Genomic DNA, 21,011 nt, shown 5'->3' with positions numbered 1-21,011 from the left:
TCACAATCGTCATTGATTTTTTTTTGGGGGGGAGGGGGTGTTTTTTAATCAACATGAATTGCTATTATAGTCCTTTATAAGTCATATTCCCTTACAGTAGTAATAACAACAATTAGTTAATATTATAGTATTAGTAGTATAGATGTAATTTTTATTATTGTTATCATTATTATTGTCATCATCATCATTATCAACATGATTATTATAAAATTAACATTAGGCCTATATTAATTTCAGTATGGATAGACAGATAGAATGAGGAGTGGTCAAAGATCGAGGTGGATGGAGGGAGAGAGAGAGAGCGAGGGTGAAAAGAGAGGGGGGGGGTTGTGGATCAGTTTGATCAGTTCGTTGTATTGTGGGGACTGACGTATGCCTTGGACACGGCAAACATACTCGCATAACCGAATTCTGATCAAGATCGCATTGATCACGCATGCTACTCAACATATAAGGGATTAACTTAGTCAATACCGCTCGAGCTTGCACGGTATAGGCCTAGAAGACTTCGATCTATTGTCAATTGCATGCAGGATACTACACCATGGAGTAACACGACAGGGAGTCTATATCTTCAGGATAATTTCGTGGATTATATTGTCTGATTACATCTGAAAGACATTTATATGTTGTGAGTATTGGTAGTATATGGTAGATAATGGGTCTATGAAATAGACGTAGACATTTTAAATGTGCAATTAGTTTTGATTTATTATCCATGTACAATGTACATACATCAATATATTGGCCTGCATTCCATTCGCTTTCAATACAGTCAGTGAAATGTAAAATAGCCTTGATAGAGAGTGTGACATATGTATTGGACGTTGGATATTTCACGCATATTCTATTACAATATTGGCCAAAAGATGACTCTGTACAATAAACGAAACACTCATGCAGGTCGCCATTTGCCTTTACAGCCATTATATCTTGTTTACATGTATAGGCCATAAATCGATCTCTCTCTTTCCCCAGCCCCCCCCCCCCCCACTTCAACACATTAGCCAACTCCCTAGCGACTTTATCTATCATATCTATCTATCTATCTCTGTATGTCTATCTATCTTTCTTTCTATCTATCTATCTATCTATCTATCTACTAGTATCTATCTACCTACCTACCTACCTATCTATCTACCTATCTACTTATTTATCTATCTATCTATCTTTCTATCTATCTACCTACCTACCTCCCTATCTATCTACCATCCTACCTATCTATCTACCTATCTACCTATCTATCTATCTATCTATCTATCTACCTATCTATCTATCTATCTACCTACCTATCTATCTATCATCTATCTCTATCTATCTATCTACCTACCTATCTATCATCTATCTATCTCTATCTATCTATCTATCTATCTATCTATCTATCTATCTATCTACCTATCTATCTATCTATCTACCTATCTATCTATCTACCTACCTATCTATCTATCTATCATCTATCTATCTATATCTATCTATCTATCTATCTGTCTGTCTATCTATCTATCTATCAATCTATATATCTATCTACCTATCTATCTATCTATCTACCTATCTATCTATCTATCTATCTCTATCTATCTATCTATCTATCTATCTATCTATCTATCAATCTATCTATCTATCTATATCTACACTCTTAAATCAAGGATTTGAAATAAATCCAGATCGGCTGTGGATAGTGACCTGCCAAATGTTGGTTTCATTTTAATTCTTTAGGATATAACTTTCAAATCTCAAAAGATTTAAATTCAAATATTTTAGAATTATATTTAAATCTACAAGCCAGGTTTGGAACTAAATCTAATATTCGGCTGGGCACTATTCACAGCCGATCTGGATTTATTTTAAATCCTTGATATTTAAAGGGTATCTATCTATCATCTATCTATCTATTTATCTATATATCTATCTATCTATTTATCTATATATCTATATCTATCTATCCATCCAGCCATCTATTAATCAATGAATAAATAAATAAATAAATCGATCGATCGATCGATATAATTTATCTCTCTCTTTCTATATATATATATATATACATATCTCTCTTTCTCTCTGTCACAGTGACTGTAACAGTATGGCTAAATTTTCTTTTCCACTTTAATATCGATGAGCAGTGTTGTCCTTCTTCTTTCTTGGCATTACGGATATCATTAAGAAAATTGATACTATATCAGGAAGGATCTTTTCCTTCAAACAGTCTGTTGTTTAATCCATGCAAGAGGAAATGCATCATCAGGTTTTTGATACGGTAGCTCAGGAAATTAAAGGGATGGATACATTATTATATTGCAAATGATTTGCTTTAAAAGGGTGTATGATAGTAAATACTTTCCTATGTTTTAAAAACAAATTTTCAAATGAACATAGGGTGTGATGGTGAACAATATCTGAAGTAATGTCTAAAAAGATCACTTTCCTGTCCATTATACTATACCAGCACAGTGTTAAATCTATCTTTCTATTGTCAAAACAATGCCTTTCAAAATGTTGAAGTACAATGTATAACTGTGACGACTTCAAACAGGCTGTATATTATGTGGAATATTGTAGCCTATACTCACGTCACTATTGTCATTATTGATCAAGACTATCATACAATTAATTATTTCATACTTGGGAGTAGGCTAATATTTATGCGTTGCTATACGATATCATAATATAATACCATGGAGCTATTACAGAGATAGCTCTATGATAATACTGTTTGTAGGTCGGTAGACAATGGACAGTCAACGGAGAGAAAAAGAGATACAAAGGAATAGGGAAGAAAACCTGTCTTTTTGAAATTATCATCATTATTATGACTCGATGTGAACCATCTTATCGATTAATCAATAATCATTGTTATCATATTTCATCAGCACGTGCCCCCATTTTCTCTCTTTCTCTACCCCCCCCCCCCCTCCCCCTCGAATCTCTCTCTCTCTCTCGCGATCCTCCTCTGTTTCCTCTTTCTCTCACTCCTCCCCATTTCTATCAGTCTTTCCACTGATCTATTCTCCCGGGGGGGCCACTTCCATTCACGAGTGGATACCATGCGCGACCATGGGGTATCGAAAAGCACCCTAAACACGTAATTTCCATATTATGAAAATGCACCCCTTAACAAGTATTGGTGTGTCAAACCCTACCCTTAACAAGTATTGGAAACAAAACGATAATCTTGGCAAATATTCCCTGAAATGAACCCCTAAACAAGTACAGGAATGTTTTATTGTTACGGGTCCTTCGGTCGTCGGCTTTACCTTATTTGGTTTAGTACGACCCCACCTTCTACACCTCACGCAAGTACGAATCTAAACACGAAGTGTTGGGCCAAAAAGGACATCCTTTATAAAACATTTTTTCGTTTTATCATCCCCGCAAAGTCGAACCTAAACACGTAATTGTCCAAGCGAAATAGATACCCTTTTTTCATTATTTTTGTGTTTTTAACACCCTTATCACGTTACGTACGTAACGTGCCCTATCGTGAAAAAGACATCCTTTTTACGTGTTTTTTTGGTCGCGCATGGTATCCACTCGTCAATGTAAGTGGCCCCCCCCCCCCGGGTCTATTCTATCCTAGCTCATAATTATTTCCTTGTTGCTAAAAAAATTACAAAAGGTTGATCTTTATTTTTTGTTTTCGGAGGGGGAGGGGGGCGGGGGTCTTTTTATTTGGCATTCTGGCAACCATTTCCTCGTTGACAATGATCACAGGACCGGAGTTGGTTTTGTCTCTTTATTCTAACTATAGTAATCATGGAAATTACTGCGTAATGATTTAACACTGCGAAACAAATAATTTTGAAGTTCCTGAATAGTTGGTACACAGCAAAAACTGTGGTGTTAAGCTGTGTACATAGAGGATCACACCAGTTATTTTACACCGGTGTTAAATTGGTGGTGTTAGTTTTACACCTATAGGTGTTATTACAACACCTATGGTTGTTACATTTACACTCTTTGGTGTTATGTTCAATCTCTAGGGTGTAGTTTTAGCACCTCAGGGTGTGGTCCTCTATTAACACCACAGTTTTTACAGTGTATAGTGATGGTGTTGGATTTGACGACAACAATTTGACGAGATACCTTATACAGGAAACGGCCATCAAACAAAACAGGCTGGTAGCAGTAGGATGTCCTGTCATATTTCGAATACTGATTGATTCATTTCCACATTAACAATATGAAATAAATACGGTTTACATTCAATGTCATAACTAAGAATATACAAAGTGTACAAACATTAAACATTATTTTGTTTTATCGAGAAATAATTGTAATATATAGAGAATATGAATGAATGTAAATGTATGGACAGTGGCGATGGGGGGGGGGTGGGGGGTCCTCTGAAAAGCATCACTTTTATGATTTGAATCTCCCATTGTAGCTCCAATCATGATAACTACAGTATTGATTTTCATAATTGTTTTTCAAAGTAAATTTATTTTTATCATTCATGCTCTTGCATTAAATTTGTCATACAAGTTTCATTTAAAAAGAAACAGAAAGAAAGAGAAAAAGAGACGGGAGTTGGAGGCAGGCATGCAATCAATAATGACATACATTGTGTAGAATATAGTACTACAGTCATGACAATGGGAACATAATTTGTTACAAAGTATGCATATGGTGATGGGAACAGAATTTGACGAAAACGAAACTCACTCGAGCTTTTGAGCGCTCCAACGCGTAAGTTCAAAGCAATCATATTAGTTTAGTGTTGATATATTTTTCATTTCATAAAACGAAACGTGACCTTGCTACTGATGTCATTTCTCTCTCTCGCACTCCCTCATTCCCTCCCTCTTATACTCAAATGTATTACACCCTGTATTTTATTAGAGAGAGAGAGTGTGTGTGTGTGTGTGTGAACACTGTTCTTGTTTGTGTGTTTTTGCGGGTTATAAAATCATATCGGTTCCATGGTCAAATCAAAATCCGGGTTAGTCCACTTTGAACTACATTGTGGAAATCCCAATTGGTTGTTGTTTTGCTCTTCTTTAATTTCGGAATACCTATCATTTGTCTGATTTTTATCATCACACGCAGAAAGTCGTATATTCAAGTAAATTGCAATTTCCCCCTAAGTTGTTGGTGAAATAAAAGTGTTATTTCTTGCTGCCTGATATAAATTTTATTGGTAAGTGAATTTCTTTACTTCTTTTGAGGCAATTAATGCATGAATAAATAAGCGTTTTGTTTTACAATTTCACCTTGATATACAGAAGCATGATTTGAAGGTAAATTGTCAATTTGTCCACTGCCAACTCGTCCACTCATCACATGGTCTAACTTCATTTAGTCTAATGCCATTCCGTCCACCAACATTCATCTATAACAACCATTTGGTCCAATAGTCTTCTGGTCCAATCATCACTTTGTCTAATCACCAGTTCATCTATTACCATTTCGTCTAATAACCAGTTGGTCTAATATACTCACTTTCTTGTCATTAATTTTTCACAATTAACACTTTAGTTTAATTAGACCAAATGGTATATGGACTTAATGGATATTGGACCAACTGGTTATCAGACAGAATGGCATTAGACTAAGCGAAAGTAGACCATGTGGTGAGTGGACGAACTGATGGTAGACCAATGATAGACGAGTTGGCAATTGGACGAATCGAATTAGCATTAGACGAATTGGAAATAAACCGATTCGAATAATACATGTAGGTCAATAATATTACCATGTAACTACTGAAAATTAGCTTCGATAAAGCAACTTAATCATAGAAACGAGCTATAGGTCGTATAATTTTATCTTTTCTTGGTAGAGTGAACCATGGGTAAAGAATTTGAAGAACTGAGGGAACAGATCAAGGACAAATCAGTGGATCCAGCGAAGTACCTTCCTCAGATAATTGAAGAAATTAAAAAAGATGACAGTGAAATCGTCAACGAATGCAAGTATGAACTCAGGGACGACGTGATCGACCGAGTCAAGGCAGCGTAAGTTAATAGTCAAATTGATCTTGCCAGATTTATTGAAGAGATTTGTCTGACGTCGGTTATTTGTCACAATCACTGGCGTACCGACGAATGGGGCGAGGGCTTTAGGGCCATGGACCCCACTAAAAAGCTTTTTTGACCGAGAAAATAAAAGGAAATTAAGGAAAAAAAATGAAAGTAACGTGTAATATGATTTTCCTAATACTACGTCAAATTTGTCATAAGATTTGATTTTGAATTTAAAAGGTTTAAAATTTTGCTCGCTCGATCACTTCACTTCCTCGCAGCTTTTCAGGAAATGTTCTCACTACCGTGCTGTATGTCTGGCACCCTCATTTTTACTATCATTGCGCTACTGATAACAATCCCACAAATGACCATTAATAGCACAGTTATGATTCTAATAGCACAGTTATGATTCTAAAAGAATGTTGAGACACGTTGCCATAGTAGTTACCACTGGATATACAACGAAATTTCCATAATAGTAACTTTTATGCACGACCGGGATCCTGGTGGGTGCGGGGGTTTCATAAAGTTATTCGTAAGTTTTATAACGCACAACCGATGATCACTTTCTTGTGCTAGATGGCATATTACTAATACCGCATAACATATTTTAGTCGTGCGTCAAGTGATGGGTAACTTTTCACCATTTAAAATCAACATCGTACGTGAACATACGATCAGCTTTATAAGACACCCACCTGGATATACAGGTCTTTGTAATTATGAGTACTATATAAAAGCAGAAATAATGTTTTTTTTTTCTGAAATATGAATCACAGTTAATGATATATAATGCGAACAGAAAGAAATAATAATTGAGAAATGCAATTTGATATTTTGCCTCCACAGGAAAAACAAGCATGAGAAATTGATGATTGAACTATGCATCGAATACATGAAGAAAAAGAAACAGAAATACTACCAACTTGCCAAGAATATATTTGATGAGAAAAACGTTGTCAAGTGGAAGGTAAGGAAAAGTGAAAAGATACGTTCATGTATGAATGAACAAATAAATAAATGAATAAATAAATGAATTATATATATATATATATGTATACAAGTTATACATGTACAACAGCTTTGGCAACTCTTTTATTCAAATATTGTAAAGAAAGGGTAGATTGCTCTGGGGAACCTTGATTTAAGCTACGCCTACCATTGTTCTCTTCATCCATTTCTTTACAATATATATATATTCTTATAAAAAAGAAAGAAATACAGGAATAGAAAAAAAATAATGAATTATTAAATGTATAAAGAAATATGATTGAAGAATGAATAAATAAGTAGATAAATGACATTTCTTATAGGGTCACGAGGATGCTATAGAGCAGATGACTAAAATTCTAGCAGAACCTATAGAATGGGAACCTACTGACAGGGAGAAGAAGGACGAAGAGAAGCATGTTTCTTGGGCCAACTCAGGACGCGCCCTGAAGGATGTTGTTGAGGAAATGATCAAAGCCTGCAGGTGAGACTTCTTATACCCAGGGACGCATACATTTGTAATTCCGAAGCTTCGTTATTCCGAAAGTTCGTTATTCCGAAGGTTCGTATTTCCGAAGGATCGTTAGTCCGAAAGAGTAATGATTAACGAACCTTATTTCGTTTTCGGACTAACGAACCTTCGGAACAACGAACCTTATTTCGTTTTTGGATTATCGAACCTTTGGAATAACGCCACAAATGTTCGGATTAACGGACATCGAGGTATAGGCAATTTACGTGTTTCGGAATTACGAACCTTCGGAATTACGAAGCGTAACCCCCAGGGACGCCACTTTAGCACATGAATATATTGCTGTCATTGCGGGCGCATTATAATATTATAATTACCCTTCCACATTCTAAATTTAGCAAGAGTGTCCGATTGTTTAAATCGGTATATAGGCCGAGGATCGAACCGACAACCTTCGGTTCATGAGGCGGTTGCTCTACCACTGAGCCACAATGTCCGGTTGATATAGTCACTTCCGAAAGACAACGCCTTGGGGACAGGGGCGACCGCCCCTGGGATTTTACAAGCAATTAAAATAGAAGAAAGAAAGAAGAGTATAAAAAGGGGAGCTCGATCTTGGTTGTATAACTCTAAACCAGTACCCATAATTCAATCACGAAGAATGCGACGTCACCATTGTGTTATCTTGCAAGTGTTTAGAGCCAGGCCAATAGGTGATTTTAAAAAAATGGGGCCTATTAGGTATTCATGAGGTCATAATTATCCTTGGCCCTATGGAGCGATTCCCACCAAATTTGAGTTGTGAAGGAATTTAGCATGCTTAATTACTGAAATATGGTATTGAAAAAATAAATACAAGAAAAAAAAAAGAAAATTGATCACCTTACACTTCGCATATTTTCTCACTGCATTCACTCATATTTCTCTATTTCCGTTTATTTACCCTGCTTTGCCCCCCCCCCCCTTTCCACCTCGATGACTCCAGCCGTGACAAGATCATTAAGAAAGTGGCGCCATCTTTCATTCGACTGGTACAATCAGCAATCATGAGTGGTTCAGATATGCACATTGTGGTGGCTATCGCCATAGTGGAAACAAGCGAGATGGCCTGGGAGGTACGTAAATCAGAATTGGATTTCATTTTCAGAAATACTGAGAGAAAAACATTAGAAGAGATATGATATAGGCGTATTCGTTAACAGATGTTATACAGGCGTTTGGTCATGTTGGTCCATCTTTCGTTAGTCTCCGAGTTTGCTCTCAATCAATAATTCTTTGTTTGACATAATGCCCGTTTTCTTTTCATTTTTATTCTTAATATTTATTCTTTGTTATGTTTTTATTGTTATCACTTCAATCTATTGTAAAGATTGTGAATGGTTCGTGATGATTTGTAATAAATACATAAATATAGAAAAATGATAGGTCTATTTCCATACCAATTGCTTTAAATGACATTTGTGTAGAGATATGCAACATAATGTCTTAATGATGGTCGGTGTCAATAATTACATATCCCGGCAAAACTGGAGTTACTGCGCCTTTTCGAGTTTCGAGAAAAAAATATATATATACACGTATTTATGGATGATACATGTGGTCATTGTTTAAATTGATCCTCTTTATAGGCTTACACTCTCGAAACGACGGGCAAGTTGAAAGAAGAACCATTTTAAAATGTTTATGCAGTGAAGATAATAAATATGAATACTTTGTCACCGCATTATTATAAACTCAACAAAACTAAAGGAGTGTTATATTGTTATTCAGCATCATTATTATCATATCATTATTATCATTTTAATTATTATTATTATTATGTCATTATTATTATCTTTATTATCACTATTATTATTGTCATCATCACTATCATTATTATTATTATGATTATTGATGTTATTATCATTATTATTATCGTTATTGTCATCGTTAGCATTATCATTCTTTTTGATTTTGTTATACTGCGTTTTTCCCAGAGTGACTGAAAGCGCTTACAACAAATAAATAAAGAATATGTTATAAACCTAAAATGAAGATTTTAAATCCTGAAAATCTTCATTAGAAAGCAGAAATGTTTAAGTCCGTAAGTTAAATAAAAGTAGTCACAATACGTGTATAATTGGGATGAATACATCATCAATATTGTCTGAAACATACTCTCCCCGTCTCCTCCTTTCTTCCTTCCCTCATCCTCCTCCTTCCCATCTTCCTCCTCATGATCTAGGGCCAAGAAAAGTTGATTCCAGACGTTCTAGATGCCTTTGACAAGTGGCTTAGAGGAGATGACATCGACTTTGAAACAAACCGCGATCACAGAGATTTCGCAGGGTCTATCACCGGTTGGGGCATCCTTGAAAATGCAGGGTAAGGCCGCCGGGGGAAGGACGCCATAGGTCTTCACTGTATTAGCTACTCGAATGGGAAGTTGCAAGAAACCTATATTCAATAAGCCTTTTCCCACGAGGCCGACTTCGCGTACTAGTTATTAAATTATTATTAGCTGCAACATCGTCTGGGGTATTTTCTAGTTTACCTTGACGAATAGGCTAAGTCGGAATTCTACAATATACGTAGACAATCATTTTGATCATTATGAGAAAATCGGCCTCGTGGACCATCCACAATCTTGTTCAACCCCAAATCAATTCAAATCGATTCAAAATCAAGCACAAGTCTGTTGATTAAAAATTAATGCATTCGATATTGCAGTTTGCGTTTACTACTTAAAGGGGAATCCAGCCTTGGCCATTAATGTTGTGTTGGGAAAGAGAAAAATAGATTAAACAGAATGGTGAAAGTTTGAAAGAAATCGGACAAGCAATAAGAAAGTTATAGCTGCTTTAAAATTGAGATCACTAATACTATGTAGATTTCAAATTGGCAACTGGGTAAGTAAATTATGACAAGGGGCAAGGACAACTTTCCCATAGGCCATGTACTTTATTATCAGGGATTTGTGGTTTTCTCCTAAGTACCAATTCCCCTGGGGAAGTAATCTAAATATAACCCAGGTAGTATGTTGTTTTATGTCCTCATGAAAGAAAAATTCAATTTGAAATAAAACTTTGGGACAAAATGACATTTTAGCCATAATATGTATTGGAGTACATGGAAGAGTAGTCCTTGCCTTACATCACTATGACATCACATGTGCGGCCAATTTGAAGTCTCCATGGATATAGTGATTACCAATATTTACAACTTTTAAAAATTCATAACTTTCTTGTTGTTTGTCCGATATTGTTCAAACTTTCACCTATCAACTTGTCTGACATTTCTTTTCCTTATAAAAACAAGTTTTTATTTGGGTTGGATTCCCCTTTAATGAAAACCTTTTTTTAATGGAAATAAACGAAACCAACGCCAAATCGACCAATAGTTAGTCATTGGAATTATAACGTAAATTTGGACAGTATTGCATGGGTCGGTTTCGATGAGACTGTGACATTAACCATGTTAACGTCGTGGTCTAGTGGTTACGACTCTCGTCTTTCAATCTGAGGCACGTGGGTTCGATTCCCAATCATGGAGTGTTTTCCTTCAGCAAGAAATTTACCCACATTGTACTGCACTCAACCCAGGTGAGGTGAATCGGTACCTGGAAGATATTCCTCAAATGTTTAAGAGCGCCTACATGGCGGATCGACTACAGGCCAAATGTTAAGAGTGTAGCTGCGATATTAATATCTATAAAAATAATCTTAACTACATTCCGTCTTGTAAATTTCGCAGGAAAGCGAGCGTCCCACAGCTGAACAGTCTCATGGAATATTGCCTGGGTCAAGAGCTTGAAGGCGAGCAACAGCCTCTCTCGGTGCATGGAAATATTCTTCGGAACATCATCACCAATTTTATCATGAGGGTAAGTAGAGAGTTTTCGAAAACGCAACGGGGACGAATTATACAACAGATCGGGTCTATTGTCAAAAGCCCTCTAAGACGAAGCGTTCCGTCAGAATTGCGACGCGTTGTCAAAATGCCTATTTCGATATAGAGATGGCTTAATATATACGTATTAGCCCCGTATAAAAAAATGGACGGGGTTGTTGTTACGACTTTCCGTGTTCATTGCGTCTTCTTTCCTACGTTGACTGAGCTGTAATTAGGCTCTAAAACTGTTTACATTACCCATTAGGCCTGCTGTTCAAAAGGTGTTCCCTGTACCTGGGATTTGTCCACCTTGCGGACAAAGTGTCTCAAAAGATCACACAAAAGTGCTCTTGTTAAGCACTCGGTGCGGTGTGTTTTGCCATTTTCCGTTGACGCATCCAGAACTATAGCCCTAATGACAAATGGGGGGGGGGGTCGCGGTGGCAGGATAGACCATTCCAGATGAGGACATTCTTTTGCTATGAAAACTCATTCATTCTCACTCCCCGCAACTCTTTCCCGCAAGAGATTCTATTTACACATCGTTCCACGTATATAAATAACTCTGCTCTAAGGTCCAAGAGAATTTCTGACATACATACTAGTTTACCCCCTCCTCACGTCCCCGCCGCCGGTCGATCCTCCAACCCCCCGTCCAACCCATTTCTCCTGAGTAGCTAGACCATATAGAGTAATCTATAAACTTCAGGCTTCGGGTAATGCCACTGTTACACTTCGATCTTATATTGTTTTTACACCTACATAGAACACCGACAAGGTCAAAGTCTTCAAAGACCTCTTGCCATACGTGGTGAAGCTGCTCTCCTGTGACGTCAGTGAATTAGAGAACATGGCTGGGTACGCCTTAGGGTCTGTCTACCAGAATGGGGAACTGTTGGCACCTTATGGTGATGGAATAGCAGATGCTTATCTGGATGATAAATGCGAAGGGACAACAGTTGGAAGTTAGTTCTTATTTTTAGTTGTTTTCTCCTATATCAGTTGTTTTCAAAAAAGTTAGTAAACCCCACCACAAGAGGCACTCCTTCATTTGGAGTACAGCTCTATAAGCTATTGTTCGACCAGAGAAACAAACTTTATTGAATGTAGCATTTTATCACCTAAAGCATGTCAGAACTTGAACACTTATGATATATACATTTTCTAGTAGGGTTCAATAACTTTAATTTTAAGCACCACTGTAAATACTTTTGAAATGATTTGGAGCATAAAGGGTCTATCTTTGGGTAACAGTGGATGGTGGTGTGAAGTTATAGCCATAGATCAGCGAAATTACTAAACTCAAATAATTCATCAGATACGAAAGATTGTTTTTATGTACGAAAGCTATTTCAGTTCTTAAGTCTGGTATCATTTTTAAAAAATTACAAAAAAAGAATAAAAATCAAATCAAAATCATTATACCAACAATCGAACTTAAGTAAAAGATTATATCATGTAAATGTTGCCAAGGACTTGATAGTTGATTTCCATGACAACACTGATGAAGAACACAAAGCATTTAATTAGTATTAGTATCGACTGTTGTCAGGTACCAATGAACTCAACATAAAAGGATCATTCTCGGGTAGTTTCACAATAAACCAATGGGACAAACCCGAATGTGTTTTGTATCTTGGGACAGTGTCACTGAAAAGTATATTCCAGTACAAACCGGAAGTGGTCCTTACCAGAATAGATCGGATTTTCGAGAAGATGGAAGACATGGGAAGCAGTGACAAGACCTATCTCTACATGCTGCTCGATGACGTTGCCAAGAAAAACTCAGAAGTAAGACAATCATATATTTTCATCAAAGTAACTCGAGGAAAGCTACAATTTATTACTTGCATTATCCAGTGATGCCACTAAGGCTTGAGCAAAAACTCTGAAAATCATCTAGAATTACACCTTTCCTACATGAAGAAGGTGTTTTATGTGGCTGAAAATATGTTGAAAAGGACTTTAATCAGAAATTTAGTCAGAAAGTGCCATTCCTGATCATCGCTTAACTAGAACTAATTTCCGAGTGATTATCTTGTGATGACAGGGATCTGATCAGACGAACAAATTGACGTCTTTGCAATTATTCATGTCTGTTCTTTTTAGGTGTTAGTGCCTCATATTGACATGATGTTTGAAGACGTCTGTGACACCACTCTGGCAAGTATGTCTTTCATGACTCTTGCACAGTTATCCCTTGATCATGCCAAACACTTCGTCAAGCACATAGATAGGTGTCTGAAAGCATGGGATCTGATCCCATATACTGTATCCTCTGCCTGCAAGACGATTGCCAGCATTGGCCGAGTTAATAAGGTATGTAGTCAACAATTTACACCTGGGGCGTTTCATGAAAGGACTTGTCGGACGTTTTTATCCGACAGATACTATAGTAAAAGTGCTTCTCAAACAATCAGAATCCAGGAAAGTTGTCAGATCTGACAACTTGTCGGACGAAAATATTGATGAAACGCCCCCTGACCGCTAAAGTAGTGAATGACGTCTATCTAGAAAGGCTTTTCCTCTGCACATAACTCGAAATGATTTATTGGTATTGTTCATTATTAATCGTGCTTGTTAAATAGTTATTTTGATTTTTTGTCTCATCAGCGATTAGTTTGCTATGTTTATATGAGTGCTCTAGAAATTCCTGGATTTCGATTGGATGTATTTTGTTCTGAAAAAATACGTGGTATAGCCCAATTATTGATAACCCTCCTAAAATCTTTCTCCAAGAAGAAACTATGAATCCCTACGTATAAAGAACCATGAATGTTTTGGGAAAAGTTCTTGACATAATGATAAGGATCGAACTAAATCGAAGTCCTGTCAGTAGAGATATTCCAAATCCACCTTTAAGAATTAAGAATGACAGAAGGGATAATGAAAATGTAAGTTAGGAAGAGGCTTTGACCAAACATTTCACTTCAAAGCATTAGAAGATTTCTCCACTGCCCAACTACAAGAAAATCAACGTTCTTGCATTGGCAACTTCTGGTTATTTTTGTTCAGGAACTAGCAGAGAGATGTTTGAAGATCTTCTTTGAGAGATTGGAGACAATTGATCCCATGTGGATCAGCGTCATCTTAATGGAGATGAAAAGGATAGGCCAGGCTTACAAAGAATGTCTAGCCGTGTATCGACCACAGATTGAGAAACTCAAGACATGTCAACAGATGGGTGTGCCAGACATGGTCCAGTCCATGCTAGATTTCCTTGATGACAGAAGGTGAGTAGGTGATGAGTTCATTTTAAATCATTAATGATGTTTCTTGATAAAGAGTAATCCTGAAATAAATGTCTTGAATCCAGAGGCGACTCAAGTGGTCTGAATAGTTTATAATAACAATGCATATATGTAGAAAACATTTGGATTGTCGTTGTTTGTAGGCCTAATTAAGAATCCGATCTCTTGTGTAATCAGTCTTCAGGGCCTCAGTGAGGAAGTCGCAGAGCAACGAGAGGACATCGACAACTTGGATTCTCGAGTGACGAACAACGAAAACGAAATTACGAGAATCGACGAGACGGTGGCGCAACAGGGTGACGAGATCCAGAACGTGAAGAACGAAGTTAACGAGCAGGGCGAGAGGCTTGATGAGCTGAAAGAAGTTGTGGATGAGACTGTTGAAAAGGTTGAAGAGATTGACCACAAGGTAAGAAAGCGTTCTTATAGCAATAGTGATTGTAAAAACAATTCGTGATCATCCCTTAAAGATCTTTGGCTCTAAAACAGGTATGCCAAGTTGATTCTTATGTTTCCAAAGACAAATTCATTAATATTTATGATATTCATGTCAATAGCTCACAAGTTCATCAATATTTATGATATTCATGTCAATAGCTCACAAGTTCATCAATATTTATGATATTCATGTCAATAGCTCATGTTTGAACTCTCATTAAAATGCAGACTATAACTAATGCCCCGAAATGGTCACGTGACGTATCAAAGCTGTTGAACCCAGAGCACGAACATGACTGGAGATTCTTGGCAGTTCGTCTTGGCTACTCGGGTGAAGATATCCGTAACTGGGCCCTATCACCAGACCCTACCATGGCTATCCTGGCTGAATGGTACACAACTCACAAGAGCAGCGATGCTACCTACGCCATACTCAGTGCCCTAGAAGACATGGGCAGGACCGATGCTGCAGAAATCATCACGCAGTCATTAGAAGAAGCAGGTTTGGAGGAACTTTCCCTAATTTCAGTCATTACCATTGTTTAATAGCCTCGGTAAAAAGTATGAGGATTATGTCTCTAATGCTTTCTTTTTCTAATCCGCATCTTTTCTTGATCGTGTTCATCAACTGTAAGATTTAAAGTCATGTCCTGATTCCCCTTGTAAAAATTATTTATCTGTATGTAAAATACTTATGCTCAGTCGCACTTTCCATTTTTTCAAATGTGCTGACATAAGTAAACAAACAGAATATTTCAAGATATTACTATATAGTAATATCACTATTACTATATTCAATTATTTATGTAGTTTATTTACGTTGATCATTTTAACTCAGTCTGCCACGTATAACATTAAAAGAATTGGATGAGATGTTGATATTTCAATTGCTATTATATATCTTTAGAAGCAGAAATATTATGCGGAGATATTCGTTTATTAACTCCCAACCGCTGACTGATTAATTCCATATTAATTTCAGACAATGTTCAGGCTTCGAGGGTTCGATCTCATTCTTGTCGTAAGAAAGCATCCGAATTTGAAACGTTTGTGCGAGAAGCACTGGAGGGGATTCTAAATGAGCAAAGATCGATCCGTCAGAGGACCTTTCAACTGGAACAACAGCTGAGGGAAACAGACGAAAGACTCAATTGTAGATTAGATAAAATCTTAGAGAAACTTGACGAAGTCCAATGTTACATTTCAGAACAGGGATCTTCTTCGAACGCCGGAGATGTTTAGATGTCCAGCATGTTCTCACTCGAATTTCCTACAATGAATTTTATACAACACATAAGTGCTTTAATTCATGGAGATTGTATAGTGTTTAATGATGATTTGCTAACAGAATGAATTGAAGAGAATGCATGTTACTTGCCAATTGATAAAACCAATCACAGGTTCAAAGATTTAAGAGTTTTGCCGTCTTGATATCGAAAAAGAAAACATCACCGTTGAAATCTACACCGACAACGGTCTAAGAAGGATCTAAGTATGATGAGTAGAATCTAGTCTTATACTAACAGCAACTTCCGCTTTTTACTGATCAGAACTGCTCGTGCCTCAGGCGCCACCGGATGAGTCGGAGAAACCTCCGACAGTATTCCTCAGCTATCAATGGGATCATCAGCCAGAGGTGAAAGCCATCAGAAAGCATCTTGAGATGGCCGGGTTTCCCTGCTGGATGGACATAGGTCAGATGGGTGGAGGAGATCAGTTGTTCGCCAAGATCAGCCAGGGGATGCGGACATCCAAGGTGGTACTGTGTATGGTGACCGAGAAATACTCTAACTCAGAGAATTGCAATAAAGAGGTGAGGTACTTCAATGGAACATGATTTATTATGTAGTAAATGAGTTATGCAACCTAACTTGCCTGGTTTGGGTTCGCAAGGTCATCAAGACTACGGCTTTTTTTCTCTTAAAAGTTTTATAATTTCAAATTCATTTACCTGTTCACTATGCAATTCAATTATTAAATTTTCATTCTTTGAATGTTTATAGCTTGTATTACTTTTTATCACGAGAATTAAAATCAATCAATCAAATACACATCCATGAAAAGATTGAGAAAAAAAATCAGTGAAGACACCGTAAATATGACTTTGGGTTTAGGCTACAGAGTCTATAATCCAATAATATGATTATTTTGCATTCTTGATGTGTGTCTGGTGATTCTGTATCATCACGTTTTTTTGTTGTATCCCACCGCTGCCACAAAAAGTCACAAAACACAAGACCATCACACTCTGTTATGATCACGATATTACGACATAGGTAAGTCCACTTGTTGAAGCCACATAGTTCTCATGGTTCTCGCACAATGGGTTCAAACTTTTTAAAATGTTCGTTACAAGTATAGAGCCTTGATTGAAACCTTGATTTGATTCTTATTTACAGTAGCTACGAAATAAGTGATTATTTTGTCCAAAGGTGCACAACCTTTGTCTGCTATTAAGGAGATATCAGTTTATGTTGGGAATCCCTCTGGCAAGTTTTGTGCCTGAACAGACTGAAATACATGTTTTGGCAGTTCAGTTAATTTACTGATATTATGATCAATAAATTTTGACTTTGCAGTCATTTCCTACTTTCTTTTATCCAGGTGAACCTTGCCAACCTGTTGAACAAACCAATCATCCCTATTCTTATCGACCAGACTCAGTGGCCGCCCCAAGGTGCCATGAGTATGTTATTTGCGCAGCTTTTATACATCCAGTTTTACAACAACAAGGAATACGTGAGAGGAGAGAAATTCTGGGAGGACGCCAAGTTCTCAGAACTTTTGGGACAGATATCTTATCATGCGAATCCTGATGAAAGCATGATATCTGATGGTACGAGAGTATGATTTTAAGAAATGCGGCACAAAATTTTTTCTTTTATTATATTTACTATAATATTCTGTGTAATTTTTATTAAATTTCTTAAATTTGAAAAAAAAAATCATTTGCAATGGCGATGGTACCGTCTTATGAGGAATGTCCATTGCACTTATATTCTTTACCATGTTATTTACCGGTATATATGATTTTGAAAGTCACTTTCTACAGATTTAAAGATGATTCTACGAATTGAAAAAGACCAAACAGTTTCGTAATAATGTCATTTACAATAAACTAATGCAAACAATCGTATGGAAATACAGACGTGGTTAAATCTTCAAACAAATATGAATTTTTGCTATCTATTGCTATTATGAAGACTTAAACTAAGGTATTGTAACCAAATTACTGCATTAGTCATTAACGGTTACTAATTTACATCTTACCAAACTGTTTTTCTTTACACAGAATACCGTGACTGGATTCCACAAGTTGAGGACAAACCGGTCACTGTTAAAAAGGTATCTGAAGAGTCCAAGGGTGCACCTGCCCAGCAGAACCAACCTGTGGTAAGAATTTCAAATTCAGTAAAGTGAGAGCCAGATAAGAAAGTAGGATTTCGGGGGGATCACACAAAAACACATTTTCAAATATGAGCATCTGAACATTTATCAACCAAGTTATGAGTGTTCGAACAAACATAAAATGTACAAGATTGGGCTTTTGGGAAAATAAAAAAGCTTAACTTGGAGTTGACTTGGACTTTACTCCAAAGATGAAAATTGTAGTTTGATATAAGTTTTCCTACTTTCGATCCTCCATTACAAAAGTTTTAATTGTATAAACATTGGTATTTAAAAAAATGATTGCAAGTTGTTGTTGTCACTTAAAAAATCGTGTAATTTGGCTGGGCTGATCGAGTGTTGATTGAATGAATCAGAAATATTTCATCATCATCATCTGCTGTAATCTTCAAAGGCTCTGTAGCCTATCTCAAAGATGAAATTAGACTTGGACACACGTTATGAGGAGAAGTGAGGGATGGTGATCAAGGTTTTCATGGTGATTTTGCAGGAGCTTTTGGAAGCTGTCAAGCGAAACTGCATTAACTATTTGAAAAGGGAGTTTACCATATTCAAACCTACATAGCTCCTAGTTGGTTATAAATATGAATTACATTGACCTACTTGTTCTTAATCTTTGAGTGTTACATTCAGTTGCTACTCTACTTACCCATTCCATTCATACTTTCTTTCAGGAATCCACCGAAGCTCCGTCTGTATTTATCTCCTACCAATGGGGCAAGCAGCCCGAGATTAAAAGATTGTTCTCGCGTCTCACGAGCTTGGGATACCATTGCTGGCTTGACATCAATCAAATGGGTGGTGGAGATCCACTCTACTCCAAGATTGATAAAGGAGTGAGAAATGCCAAGGTATGATAGCCACCTGGGATGACACATGCTATCTTTGGTGGATCATGGACCTACTACTAAAGTAGGTCCATGGGTATCGGCACTTGTTCACTAAGATTATCTCGGTGTGATGGGGGGGATGTTAATTGTTGTAAAGAAAGGAGTGGATGTGTTTAACATGTTGGGAATAAAATGGGGAGGGGGGGTCTAAAAAAATAATAATCATTGTTTTGATAAAGCATGATACAATGCACCAATGCACCTATGGAATGGAGGAACTTCATATATGAATAAGGAAATTTGTTTGGTAATTAATTAGAAATTGCGACCAGACATTCTAAAATATTATAAGCATGTAGACGGGCGTCGGCCTGTTTCTGAACTATCAAGGTGACAAAATTGAAACATATATACTTAAGTGCATTACATATAAATTCAATGCGGGTTTATAGAACATTCTCACTGTTTTCGATTTCCAGAAAGGAAAAACAAGGCCTGTATTCCTTAACATCTGAAGCATAATATGGCGATACTTTTTTTCTTTTGATAGGTTGTGGTTTCCTGTGTCACACCCAAATACTCCCTCTCTGCCAACTGCAGACGGGAGGTCAGTCTCTCCGATGCACTTCGTAAACCCATCATTCCTCTCCTGCTTGAAGAAATGACATGGCCACCTGAAGGACCAATGAGCATGACCTTTACTCAGCTCCTCTACATTGACTTCACCAAGGAAACAACTCAGGCTTCCTTTGATGATGAAAAGTTCGACGAACTCATCGAGAAGATTAAGGAACATGCCGAACCGACGCTTCAGCTAGTGGCTACAGAAGAACAGACTGAAACAGCGTCGACGGTTCAAGAACAATCGTCAACACCTGCTGCGCTGGAAGAAGGGACTGTCGAGGAAAATGATGAGAGAAGTGCCACTCCCAAGGAAATCCCAACAACGGATGTAGTTCCTCCGCAGCAGAACAGTCCAGTTGAAACCAAGCCTGTTGAGGCTGTTGAGAGAAGTGCCACTCCTCAAGTTTCAGCAGCGGCAGAAGCGGTTGTTCCTCAGCAGAAAAGTCCTGCTGAAACACCGCCCACAGAACAACCGATCCAAAGGCAGAACGATAAGTCACCGGAAAAAACATCTTCGCGCCCTTCATCTGGAAAGAAAAATAAGAAATCCTCGACTTGTTTACTTCTTTGATGTCGCTTTCTCAACCTCTGGGGCTGGTTTTGTGTCAACCCAAACATGCCAAATGTGTTTTAATACTTGTATTTTATTACAACTGGTTTAGCTTTTTAAGCTATCGCAAGAAACACGACATTTTATTTTGGATAGATTTTGATAATAATGTTATCCTTCCTCCATCGGGCCGGTCCATGCCGTTAATTTTCCATCAATACTTTCAAAGTCTGAGTACTTTAAATTAATGTATTTGAAGAGGTTTTTCGAAATGAAGATATTTTCTTCAGATATTTAGAAAATTGCTAGCAAAACGCAATCGATTTCTAATCATATGCAATAAGCAGTGTCACATAACTACAATTTATAGCTTGCCTGTCCCTTGAAACGGTTTTCATAATTAATTGTCTTCAGTGGCGGACCGTGAGCCGGAGGAGACAAAGCATTGGAGGGGCACTTTATTGTTTCCGAACAATGTTGTGCCCCTCCAATGCTTTGTCTCTTTTGGGTCACGGTCCGCCACTGATTGTCTTTGAAAAATAATCTCGTTAATATTTATTATCGACGGGTCTTTTTTGTTAGACTTAAGTTATATTTTGTTTGTAGAACGTGGATCCC

General features: G+C 37.2%; 1 protein-coding gene across 2 annotated transcripts; it reads left to right on the top strand.

The window, feature by feature from the left end:
• Nucleotides 1-401: 401 nt before the first annotated feature.
• On the top strand, nt 402-20,537 carry LOC121428650. 2 transcript variants are annotated; one of them, XM_041625424.1, is made up of 18 exons: nt 402-631; nt 5,777-5,951; nt 6,810-6,930; nt 7,274-7,434; nt 8,408-8,537; nt 9,647-9,786; nt 11,155-11,284; nt 12,059-12,257; nt 12,938-13,083; nt 13,402-13,611; nt 14,308-14,525; nt 14,721-14,952; nt 15,210-15,483; nt 16,532-16,794; nt 17,586-17,817; nt 18,274-18,374; nt 19,064-19,240; nt 19,770-20,537. In XM_041625424.1, exons 2-18 carry the CDS (start codon nt 5,785-5,787, stop codon nt 20,412-20,414), a joined length of 3,546 nt encoding a protein of 1,181 aa, XP_041481358.1. In that variant the 5' UTR covers nt 402-631; nt 5,777-5,784; the 3' UTR covers nt 20,415-20,537. The 2 variants fall into 2 exon arrangements, with proteins under 2 accessions (XP_041481358.1, XP_041481359.1); XM_041625425.1 differs by lacking the exon at nt 402-631 and adding an exon at nt 4,831-5,134.
• Nucleotides 20,538-21,011: the final 474 nt, after the last annotated feature.

Source organism: Lytechinus variegatus, chromosome 15, assembly GCF_018143015.1.
Source record: "Lytechinus variegatus isolate NC3 chromosome 15, Lvar_3.0, whole genome shotgun sequence".
Taxonomy (NCBI): Eukaryota; Metazoa; Echinodermata; class Echinoidea; order Temnopleuroida; family Toxopneustidae; genus Lytechinus; species Lytechinus variegatus.
The sequence above is the reverse complement of the archived record's forward strand: the minus strand, read 5'-3'. Positions and strand labels throughout refer to the sequence as shown.